Source organism: Ascaphus truei, chromosome 9, assembly GCF_040206685.1.
Source record: "Ascaphus truei isolate aAscTru1 chromosome 9, aAscTru1.hap1, whole genome shotgun sequence".
Lineage (NCBI taxonomy): Eukaryota > Metazoa > Chordata > Amphibia > Anura > Ascaphidae > Ascaphus > Ascaphus truei.
This window is the reverse complement of record NC_134491.1, coordinates 26,191,477-26,203,655: the sequence shown is the minus strand read 5'-3', so window position 1 is coordinate 26,203,655 and position 12,179 is coordinate 26,191,477. Positions and strand designations below refer to the sequence as shown.

The following is a 12,179-nucleotide window of genomic DNA, read 5'->3' as shown; positions in this document are numbered from 1 at the left end:
AATAGGGACCACATAGTATCCACACACATTTTTAGTTGTGCTACAAAGTCTCACATTTCCACACCCACCCACACCATTTATATCCCTCTCACTCACACACACCTTGTGTAGAGCACTGTTTATACTGTGGGCTCTCCATTTCATTTTATTCACACTGATACACATACACACTCTTTCTTCACTTGCTTTCAGTAACCCTTTGACACCTCTAGCCATAAAAACACATCCACACCGGGGGAAGGAGAAGCACAGATAACATTCCAAGAGACACTGTTTTTTAGTTATCCTTGCTTCATTCATTGTAACATCGCCGGAAGAAGAGATCAGTGTATCTCGAAAGCTCGCACAAATAAAAGCATTTCGTTTAGCCACAGAACGGTATTATCTATTTATTTTTTGATTATATATATATATATATATATATATATATGGCTTGATTGTGGACTGCGTACTGTGTATGTTATATATATAAACTATATTCTTAGATTCATTCTCATTATTGTGCAGTAATATTGATCATACAAAATACAAAAGAAAACAAATATAAAATTTCTCCTGTGCTAAGGCCTCTCCCCCCAGGCCTCTCCCCCCTATGCTCCCTTCCTCTATGCTTAGACCCCTACCTGATTCCATTGAGGCCCTCCCCCAGTGTGCAGGCCCCTCCCGCCCCCCCCCCCCCCCCTGTTACCGGCTCTCTGCAGCAGGCGGGTGGCCTCCTGTCCGGCCATGCGCGTGACGCGGGAGTTGATGGCCCTGATGGCCTCCTGCAGGGCCGTGACACGCAGCCGCAGGGCAGAGTTCTCACTGCGCAGCATGGACAGCTCCTCACACACGTCGCTGAGAGCGGAGGAGGCCGGGGCCCGCTGACCCTGTGGGGTAAAGGGACGTACACAATACAATTCCCCTTCGCCCGGGGGCACAGTGGGGTCAGGGGTCACATGCAACACGGACACAGCCTGGGAGCGTGCCAGCATCAGGAGTCACCTATGCTTCCCTCTAGGGGCACGGTGGCCCTATGGCTTCTGGGGTCACACACTACCAAGGTTGCCACCTCTCCGGGTTTAATCCGGAGACTCCGGGTTTCGGGTACTTACCTCCGGGCTACGTGTTTAGCCCGTCAATCTCCGAATGGTGGCGGCGGTAGTGCGGCGTGCTGGTGTGGCGGCGTCTCCGATATTCTTGTGCAACTCCCTCTCCAACTGCAGTGAACATGGCTGCGTGGCGTCAAATGGTGCCGCGTTGCCATATCAATGGGACGCTACGTGACGTCATGACGCTACGCGGTGCCACGGGAGTCATGACGCCGGGTAGCGTCCCATTGCCATGGCAACGCGGCATCATTTGACGTCACGCAGCCATGTTCACTGCAGTTGGAGAGGGAGTTGCAGCAGGATGCCGGGAGACGCTGCCAAGTAAGGGAATTTTTTCGGTGTGGGCGGCGGGTGGAGTTTGTGTGAGGCGGCAAGGTGGATCGGCGGGTGAAGGGTGTGAGGCGGCGGCCCTCGGTGGCTCTCACGTGGTGTGAGGAGGCTGTGAGGGTGAGGGCATGTGTAGCCGTGTTTCTGACGTCACCCCAACCCACAGGCCAATCACAGCGTGAGCAGCCGCCAACCAATGAGCAACCGCACAAACCCACACAAACAATTTTTCAGTTTTATATATATATATGTATACATACACACAAACATAGTATATAGACTTACAGCCTTGTACTCCTGCAGTTCCAGCTGTAGCCGTGTAAGCTCCGCCCTCAGTGCTCTCACTTGCTGAACACTTTGCTCCTGATTGGCTGTCACGCGGTTCTTTATATTCCGTGCACGGTTAGCGTATTTCAGGGTGTTCAATGTCTCCATGAAATCGCGATCAGATGGAGAGACACACGCGATCATGAGGGTCTGACTGGGGAAGGGAGAGGGGGAGAGGGAAAGGGGAGGAGAGTGAAGAAGAAGGAGTAGAGGGAGATTAAAGGGGGGAGAGAGGAGGGGGCGTGGGGGAAGAAAGAGAGCACCGGAGGGAGGCAAAGAGAGATGATGGGAGGGAAAGGAGAGAGGATAGGGAGGAGAGAGAAGTGAGGAGGAAAGAGGAGAACGAGATGGGGAGAGATACAGGGGTAATGAATGGTGAGATTGAGATAGTACAGTGTGTTAGTAGCAGGTGTAGTGTAATGAGGGAGGTTGGAGTGTGCAGTATAGGGTGTAGTGTGTTAATATAGGGAGCAGTATGTTTTTGTAGCATGCAGTGTGTTAATATAAGCTGCAGTGTGTTAGTATAGTGTGCAATGAGTTAATATAGGGTGCACTGTTAGTATAGCGTGCAGTGTGTTAATATAAGCTGCAGTGTGTTAGTATAGTGTGCAATGAGTTAATATAGGGTGCACTGTTAGTATAGCGTGTAGTGTGTTAGTGTAGCGTGAGGAGTGTAAGGCGGATAGTAGAGGATGGAGTGTGTTAGTAGAGGATGCAGTGTTAGTAGGGAGGGTGCAGTGTGGTAGTAGAGGATGCAGTGTTAGTAGGGAGGGTGCAGTGTGGTAGTAGAGGATGCAGTGTGTTGGGAGGGAGGGTGTAGTGTGTTAGTAGAGGATGCAGTGTTAGTTGGGAGGCAGGGTGCAGTGTGTTAGTAGAGGATCCAGTGTTAGTTGGGAGGCAGGGTCCAGTGTGTTAGTAGAGGACGCAGTGTGTTGGGAGGGAGGGTGCAGTGTGTTAGTAGAGGATGCAGTGTGTTGTGAGGGAGGGTGCAGTGTGTTAGTAGAGGATGGAGTGTGTTGGGAGGCAGGGTGCAGTGTGTTAGTAGAGGATGCAGTGTGTTGGGAGGGAGGGTGCAGTGTGTTAGTAGAGGATACAGTGTGTTGGGAGGCAGGGTGCAGTGTGTTACCTGTTTCCCCCCAGCGAGTCCTGCAGGAGGCGCGTTAGTTTGGAATCTCTGTACGGAATGTGGAAGATCTTCTTACTCTGATCCCCCAGAGCACTGATCACATTCCCCAGCGCCAACTGCAGGGAGACAGAGCCACACTGCATCCTTTGCCAAACACTACACCTATCCCTAATGCACTATGCACACGGCACCCCTGCTAACACATTACACAAACTCAATTAACATACTGTGCACACTGCACCTTACGCTAACGAATGCACCCTCTGCTGACGAACTGCACACAACGCACTACGCACACTGTACTATGCTCCAGCGCGCTACCCTTTCTGCTAAAGTACTGCACACACTGAACCCTCTACTAACACCCTACAATCTCTGCTAACCTATTGCACACACTACACCCTCTACTAATGCATTGCACCCCGTACTAAGTCTGCACTCTCTACCCCTTCTAGTGCACTACACGTTTAGCTAATGTAATGCACACAATGCACCCTCCACAAACATACTGTGCCCTCCACTAACGCACTACACAAACTGCACCCTCAGTTAACACACTACACTCTCTGCTACCGCATTGAACACACTGCTCCCTCCAGTAACGCACTGCCGCGTCTGCTCCACTCATGACATTCCCCAACACACTTTACCCTCTGCTAACAAAATGTGAGACTGGATCCTCCACTAATACACAATGCACACACTAACCACCCCCTCACACACCCTCACCGCCCCCTCACACACCCTCACCGCCCCCTCACGCACACACACTGCCCCCTCACACACCCTCACCGCCCCCTCACACACACACACAGTGCTCCCTCACACACCCTCACCGCCCCCTTACACACCCTCATCGCCCGCTCACACACCCTCACCGCCACCTCACGCACACACACCGCCCCCTCACGCACACACACCGCCCCCTCACACACCCTCACCGCCCCCTCACACACCCTCACCGCCACCTCACGCACACACACTGCCTCCTCACACACCCTCACTGCCCCCTCACACACTCACACTGTCCCTCACACACCTCACCGCCTCCTCACACCCTCACCGCCCCCTCACACCCACACTGCTCCCTCACACACACATCTTCACCGCCCCCTCACGCACACCGCCCCCTCACACACCCTCACCGCCCCCTCACGCACACACACTGCCCCCCCCACACCCCCTCACGCACACACTGCCCCCTCACACACCCTCACCGCCCCCTCCCGCACACACACCGCCCCCTCACATACCCTCACCGCCCCCTCATGCACACACACTGCCTCCTCACACACCCTCACCGCCCTCACACACCCTCACCACCCCCTCACACACCCTCACCACCCCCTCACACACCCTCACCGCCCCCTCACACACCCTCACCGCCCCCTCACACACCCTCACCGTCCCCTCACACACCCTCACCGCCCCCTCACACACCCTCACCACCCCCTCACACACCCTCACCGCCCCCTCACACACCCTCACCACCCCCTCACACACCCTCACCGCCCCCTCACACACCCTCACCGCCCCCTCACACACCCTCACCACCCCCTCACACACCCTCACCACCCCCTCACACACCCTCACCGCCCTCAAACACCCTCACCGCCCTCAAACACCCTCATTGCCCCCTCACACACCCTCACCGCCCCCTCACACACCCTCACCGCCCCCTCACACACCCTCACCGCCCCCTCACACACCCTCACCGCCCTCAAACACCCTCATCGCCCCCTCACACACCCTCACCGCCCCCTCACACACCCTCACCGCCCTCAAACACCCTCACCGCTCCCTCACACACCCTCACCGCCCCCTCACACACCCTCACCGCCCCCTCACACACCCTCACCAGGCCACAGTTGATAGATATCCCTTCTCTCGCTCTCTCTCCCGTTGCTCCCGTTCTCTTCAGGCGCTCAGAGCCGGCCAGATCCACAAAGTGAAACTTCGCTGTCAGCGTCTCATACTCCAGAGAGGGGGCATCTACCTGCAGAGCACAGCTATCTCTCAGAGGGGTATCTACCTGCAGAGCACAGCTATCTCTCAGAGGGGCATCTACCTGCAGAGCACAGCTATCTCTCAGAGGGGTATCTACCTGCAGAGCACAGCTATCTCTCAGAGGGGCATCTACCTGCAGAGCACAGCTATCTCTCAGAGAGAGGGGCATCTACCTGCAGAGCACAGCTATCTCTCAGAGGGGCATCTACCTGCAGAGCACAGCTATCTCTCAGAGGGGCATCTACCTGCAGAGCACAGCTATCTCTCAGAGAGAGGGGCATCTACCTGCAGAGCACAGCTATCTCTCAGAGAGAGGGGCATCTACCTGCAGAGCACAGCTATCTCTCAGAGAGAGGGGCATCTACCTGCAGAGCACAGCTATCTCTCAGAGGGGACATCTACCTGCAGAGCACAGCTATCTCTCAGAGGGGCATCTACCTGCAGAGCACAGCTATCTCTCAGAGAGAGGGGCATCTACCTGCAGAGCACAGCTATCTCTCAGAGGGGCATCTACCTGCAGAGCACAGCTATCTCTCAGAGGGGCATCTACCTGCAGAGCACAGCTATCTCTCAGAGGGGCATCTACCTGCAGAGCACAGCTATCTCTCAGAGGGGCATCTACCTGCAGAGCACAGCTATCTCTCAGAGAGAGGGGTATCTACGTGCAGAGCACAGCTATCTCTCAGAGAGAGGGGCATCTACCTGCAGAGCACAGCTATCTCTCAGAGAGAGGGGCATCTACCTGCAGAGCACAGCTATCTCTCAGAGGGGCATCTATCTGCAGAGCACAGCTATCTCTCAGAGAGAGGGGCATCTACCTGCAGAGCACAGCTATCTCTCAGAGAGAGGGGCATCTACCTGCAGAGCACAGCTATCTCTCAGAGGGGACATCTACCTGCAGAGCACAGCTATCTCTCAGAGAGAGGGGTATCTACCTGCAGAGCACAGCTATCTCTCAGAGGGGCATCTACCTGCAGAGCACAGCTATCTCTCAGAGGGGCATCTACCTGCAGAGCACAGCTATCTCTCAGAGGGGCATCTACCTGCAGAACACAGCTATCTCTCAGAGAGAGGGGCATCTACCTGCAGAGCACAGCTATCTCTCAGAGAGAGGGGCATCTACCTGCAGAGCACAGCTATCTCTCAGAGGGGACATCTACCTGCAGAGCACAGCTATCTCTCAGAGAGAGGGGTATCTACCTGCAGAGCACAGCTATCTCTCAGAGCGGCATCTACCTGCAGAGCACAGCTATCTCTCAGAGAGAGGGGCATCTACCTGCAGAGCACAGCTATCTCTCAGAGAGAGGGGCATCTACCTGCAGAGCACAACTATCTCTCAGAGAGAGGGGCATCTACCTGCAGAGCACAACTATCTCTCAGAGAGAGGGGCATCTACCTGCAGAGCACAGCTATCTCTCAGAGAGAGGGGCATCTACCTGCAGAGCACAGCTATCTCTCAGAGGGGCATCTACCTGCAGAACACAGCTATCTCTCAGAGAGAGGGGCATCTACCTGCAGAGCACAGCTATCTCTCAGAGAGAGGGGCATCTACCTGCAGAGCACAGCTATCTCTCAGAGAGAGGGGCATCTACCTGCAGAGCACAGCTATCTCTCAGAGAGAGGGGCATCTACCTGCAGAGCACAGCTATCTCTCAGAGCGGCATCTACCTGCAGAGCACAGCTATCTCTCAGAGAGAGGGGCATCTACCTGCAGAGCACAGCTATCTCTCAGAGAGAGGGGTATCTACGTGCAGAGCACAGCCATCTCTCAGAGGGGCATCAACCTGCAGAGCACAGCTATCTCTCAGAGAGAGGGGGCATCTACCTGCAGAGCACAGCTATCTCTCAGAGAGAGGGGCATCTACGTGCAGAGCACAGCTATCTCTCAGAGAGAGGGGCATCTACCTGCAGAGCACAGCTATCTCTCAGAGAGAGGGGCATCTACCTGCAGAGCACAGCTATCTCTCAGAGAGAGGGGCATCAACCTGCAGAGCACAGCTATCTCTCAGAGAGAGGGGCATCTACCTGCAGAGCACAGCTATCTCTCAGAGAGAGGGGTATCTACCTGCAGAGCACAGCTATCTCTCAGAGGGGGCATCTACCTGCAGAGCACAGCTATCTCTCAGAGAGAGGGGCATCTACCTGCAGAGCACAGCTATCTCTCAGAGGGGCATCAACCTGCAGAGCACAGCTATCTCTCAGAGGGGCATCTACCTGCAGAGCACAGCTATCTCTCAGAGGGGCATCAACCTGCAGAGCACAGCTATCTCTCAGAGAGAGGGGCATCTACCTGCAGAGCACAGCTATCTCTCAGAGAGAGGGGCATCTACCTGCAGAGCACAGCTATCTCTCAGAGAGAGGGGCATCTACCTGCAGAGCACAGCTATCTCTCAGAGGGGGCATCTACCTGCAGAGCACAGCTATCTCTCAGAGAGAGGGGCATCTACCTGCAGAGCACAGCTATCTCTCGGAGAGAGGGGCATCTACCTGCAGAGCACAGCTATCTCTCAGAGAGAGGGGCATTTACCTGCAGAGCACAGCTATCTCTCAGAGAGAGGGGCATCTACCTGCAGAGCACAGCTATCTCTCAGAGAGAGGGGCATCTACGTGCAGAGCACAGCTATCTCTCAGAGAGAGGGGACATCTACCTGCAGAGCACAGCTATCTCTCAGAGGGGCATCTACCTGCAGAGCACAGCTATCTCTCAGAGAGAGGGGGCATCTACCTGCAGAGCACAGCTATCTCTCAGAGGGGCATCAACCTGCAGAGCACAGCTATCTCTCAGAGAGAGGGGCATCTACCTGCAGAGCACAGCTATCTCTCAGAGAGAGGGGCATCTACCTGCAGAGCACAGCTATCTCTCAGAGAGAGGGGCATCTACCTGCAGAGCACAGCTATCTCTCAGAGAGAGGGGCATCTACCTGCAGAGCACAGCTATCTCTCAGAGGGGCATCTACCTGCAGAGCACAGCTATCTCTCAGAGAGAGGGGCATCTACCTGCAGAGCACAGCTATCTCTCAGAGAGAGGGGCATCTACCTGCAGAGCACAGCTATCTCTCAGAGGGGCATCTACCTGCAGAGCACAGCTATCTCTCAGAGAGAGGGGGCATCTACTTGTAGAGCACAGCTATCTCTCAGAGGGGGCATCTACCTGCAGAGCACAGCTATCTCTCAGAGGGGCATCTACCTGCAGAGCACAGCTATCTCTCAGAGGGGCATCTACCTGCAGAGCACAGCTATCTCTCAGAGAGAGGGGCATCTACCTGCAGAGCACAGCTATCTCAGAGGGGCATCTACCTGCAGAGCACAGCTATCTCTCAGAGAGAGGGGTATCTACGTGTAGAGCACAGCTATCTCTCAGATGGGCATCAACCTGCAGAGCACAGCTATCTCTCAGAGGGGCATCTACCTGCAGAGCACAGCTATCTCTCAGAGGGGCATCTACCTGCAGAGCACAGCTATCTCTCAGAGAGAGGGGCATCTACCTGCAGAGCACAGCTATCTCTCAGAGGGGCATCAACCTGCAGAGCACAGCTATCTCTCAGAGAGAGGGGCATCTACCTGCAGAGCACAGCCATCTCTCAGAGGGGCATCTACCTGCAGAGCACAGCTATCTCTCAGAGGGGGCATCTACCTGCAGAGCACAGCTATCTCTCAGAGGGGGCATCTACCTGCAGAGCACAGCTATCTCTCAGAGGGGGCATCTACCTGCAGAGCACAGCTATCTCTCAGAGGGGGCATCTACCTGCAGAGCACAGCTATCTCTCAGAGAGAGGGGTATCTACGTGCAGAGCACAGCTATCTCTCAGAGAGAGGGGTATCTACGTGCAGAGCACAGCTATCTCTCAGAGAGAGGGGCATCTACCTGCAGAGCACAGCTATCTCTCAGAGAGAGGGGTATCTACCTGCAGAGCACAGCTATCTCTCAGAGGGGCATCAACCTGCAGAGCACAGCTATCTCTCAGAGGGGCATCAACCTGCAGAGCACAGCTATCTCTCAGAGGGGCATCAACCTGCAGAGCACAGCCATCTCTCAGAGGGGCATCAACCTGCAGAGCACAGCTATCTCTCAGAGGGGCATCAACCTGCAGAGCACAGCTATCTCTCAGAGGGGCATCTACCTGCAGAGCACAGCTATCTCTCAGAGGGGGCATCTACCTGCAGAGCACAGCTATCTCTCAGAGAGAGGGGCATCTACCTGCAGGCAACAGCTATCTCTCAGAGGGGGCATCTACTTGCAGAGCACAGCTATCTCTCAGAGAGAGGGGCATCTACCTGCAGAGCACAGCTATCTCTACGAGAGAGGGGGCATCTACCTGCAGAGCACAGCTATCTCTCAGAGAGAGGGGCATCTACCTGCAGGCAACAGCTATCTCTCAGAGGGGCATCTACCTGCAGAGCACAGCTATCTCTCAGAGGGGCATCAACCTGCAGAGCACAGCTATCTCTCAGAGGGGCATCTACCTGCAGAGCACAGCTATCTCTCCGAGGGGCATCTACCTGCAGAACACAGCTATCTCTCAGAGAGAGGGGCATCTACTTGCAGAGCACAGCTATCTCTCAGAGAGAGGGGCATCTACCTGCAGAGCACAGCTATCTCTCAGAGAGAGGGGCATCTACCTGCAGAGCACAGCTATCTCTCAGAGAGAGGGGTATCTACCTGCAGAGCACAGCTATCTCTCAGAGGGGTATCTACCTGCAGAGCACAGCTATCTCTCAGAGAGAGGGGCATCTACCTGCAGAGCACAGCTATCTCTCAGAGAGAGGGGTATCTACCTGCAGAGCACAGCTATCTCTCAGAGGGGCATCAACCTGCAGAGCACAGCTATCTCTCAGAGGGGCATCTACCTGCAGAGCACAGCTATCTCTCAGAGGGGCATCTACCTGCAGAGCACAGCTATCTCTCAGAGAGAGGGGCATCTACCTGCAGAGCACAGCTATCTCTCAGAGAGAGGGGCATCTACCTGCAGAGCACAGCTATCTCTCAGAGAGAGGGGCATCTACCTGCAGAGCACAGCTATCTCTCAGAGAGAGGGGCATCTACCTGCAGAGCACAGCCATCTCTCAGAGGGGCATCTACCTGCAGAGCACAGCTATCTCTCAGAGAGAGGGGCATCTACCTGCAGAGCACAGCTATCTCTCAGAGAGAGGGGGCATCTACCTGCAGAGCACAGCTATCTCTCAGAGAGAGGGGCATCTACCTGCAGAGCACAGCTATCTCTCAGAGAGAGGGGGCATCTACCTGCAGAGCACAGCTATCTCTCAGAGAGAGGGGCATCTACCTGCAGAGCACAGCTATCTCTCAGAGGGGCATCAACCTGCAGAGCACAGCTATCTCTCAGAGGGGCATCTATCTGCAGAGCACAGCTATCTCTCAGAGGGGCATCAACCTGCAGAGCACAGCTATCTCTCAGAGAGAGGGGCATCTACCTGCAGAGCACAGCTATCTCTCAGAGAGAGGGGCATCTACCTGCAGAGCACAGCTATCTCTCAGAGAGAGGGGCATCTACCTGCAGAGCACAGCTATCTCTCAGAGGGGGCATCTACCTGCAGAGCACAGCTATCTCTCAGAGAGAGGGGCATCTACCTGCAGAGCACAGCTATCTCTCAGAGAGAGGGGCATCTACCTGCAGAGCACAGCTATCTCTCAGAGAGAGGGGCATCTACCTGCAGAGCACAGCTATCTCTCAGAGAGAGGGGCATCTACGTGCAGAGCACAGCTATCTCTCAGAGAGAGGGGACATCTACCTGCAGAGCACAGCTATCTCTCAGAGGGGCATCTACCTGCAGAGCACAGCTATCTCTCAGAGAGAGGGGCATCTACCTGCAGAGCACAGCTATCTCTCAGAGAGAGGGGCATCTACCTGCAGAGCACTGCTATCTCTCAGAGGGGCATCTACCTGCAGAGCACAGCTATCTCTCAGAGAGAGGGGGCATCTACTTGTAGAGCACAGCTATCTCTCAGAGGGGGCATCTACCTGCAGAGCACAGCTATCTCTCAGAGGGGCATCAACCTGCAGAGCACAGCTATCTCTCAGAGGGGCATCTACCTGCAGAGCACAGCTATCTCTCAGAGGGGCATCTACCTGCAGAGCACAGCTATCTCTCAGAGAGAGGGGCATCTACCTGCAGAGCACAGCTATCTCTCAGAGGGGCATCAACCTGCAGAGCACAGCCATCTCTCAGAGAGAGGGGCATCTACCTGCAGAGCACAGCCATCTCTCAGAGGGGCATCTACCTGCAGAGCACAGCTATCTCTCAGAGGGGGCATCTACCTGCAGAGCACAGCTATCTCTCAGAGGGGGCATCTACCTGCAGAGCACAGCTATCTCTCAGAGGGGGCATCTACCTGCAGAGCACAGCTATCTCTCAGAGAGAGGGGTATCTACGTGCAGAGCACAGCTATCTCTCAGAGAGAGGGGTATCTACGTGCAGAGCACAGCTATCTCTCAGAGAGAGGGGCATCTACCTGCAGAGCACAGCTATCTCTCAGAGAGAGGGGCATCTACCTGCAGAGCACAGCTATCTCTCAGAGAGAGGGGTATCTACCTGCAGAGCACAGCTATCTCTCAGAGGGGCATCAACCTGCAGAGCACAGCTATCTCTCAGAGGGGCATCAACCTGCAGAGCACAGCCATCTCTCAGAGGGGCATCAACCTGCAGAGCACAGCTATCTCTCAGAGGGGCATCAACCTGCAGAGCACAGCTATCTCTCAGAGGGGCATCTACCTGCAGAGCACAGCTATCTCTCAGAGGGGGCATCTACCTGCAGAGCACAGCTATCTCTCAGAGAGAGGGGCATCTACCTGCAGGCAACAGCTATCTCTCAGAGGGGGCATCTACTTGCAGAGCACAGCTATCTCTCAGAGAGAGGGGCATCTACCTGCAGAGCACAGCTATCTCTACGAGAGAGGGGGCATCTACCTGCAGAGCACAGCTATCTCTCAGAGAGAGGGGCATCTACCTGCAGGCAACAGCTATCTCTCAGAGGGGCATCTACCTGCAGAGCACAGCTATCTCTCAGAGGGGCATCAACCTGCAGAGCACAGCTATCTCTCAGAGGGGCATCTACCTGCAGAGCACAGCTATCTCTCAGAGGGGCATCTACCTGCAGAACACAGCTATCTCTCAGAGAGAGGGGCATCTACTTGCAGAGCACAGCTATCTCTCAGAGAGAGGGGCATCTACCTGCAGAGCACAGCTATCTCTCAGAGAGAGGGGCATCTACCTGCAGAGCACAGCTATCTCTCAGAGAGAGGGGCATCTACCTGCAGAGCACAGCTATCTCTCAGAGAGAGGGG

At 55.1% G+C, this 12,179-nt stretch overlaps 1 protein-coding gene across 1 annotated transcript in view; it reads right to left on the bottom strand.

The window, feature by feature from the left end:
* The window catches only part of KIF21B (kinesin family member 21B), a 62,674-nt gene that overhangs the window by 33,827 nt on the left and 16,668 nt on the right, over positions 1–12,179 (bottom strand). Inside the window, 4 exon segments of the mRNA XM_075613978.1 lie at positions 689–869; positions 1,704–1,899; positions 2,872–2,987; positions 4,730–4,867. Of these exon segments, the coding sequence (XP_075470093.1) occupies positions 689–869; positions 1,704–1,899; positions 2,872–2,987; positions 4,730–4,867 (631 nt within the window).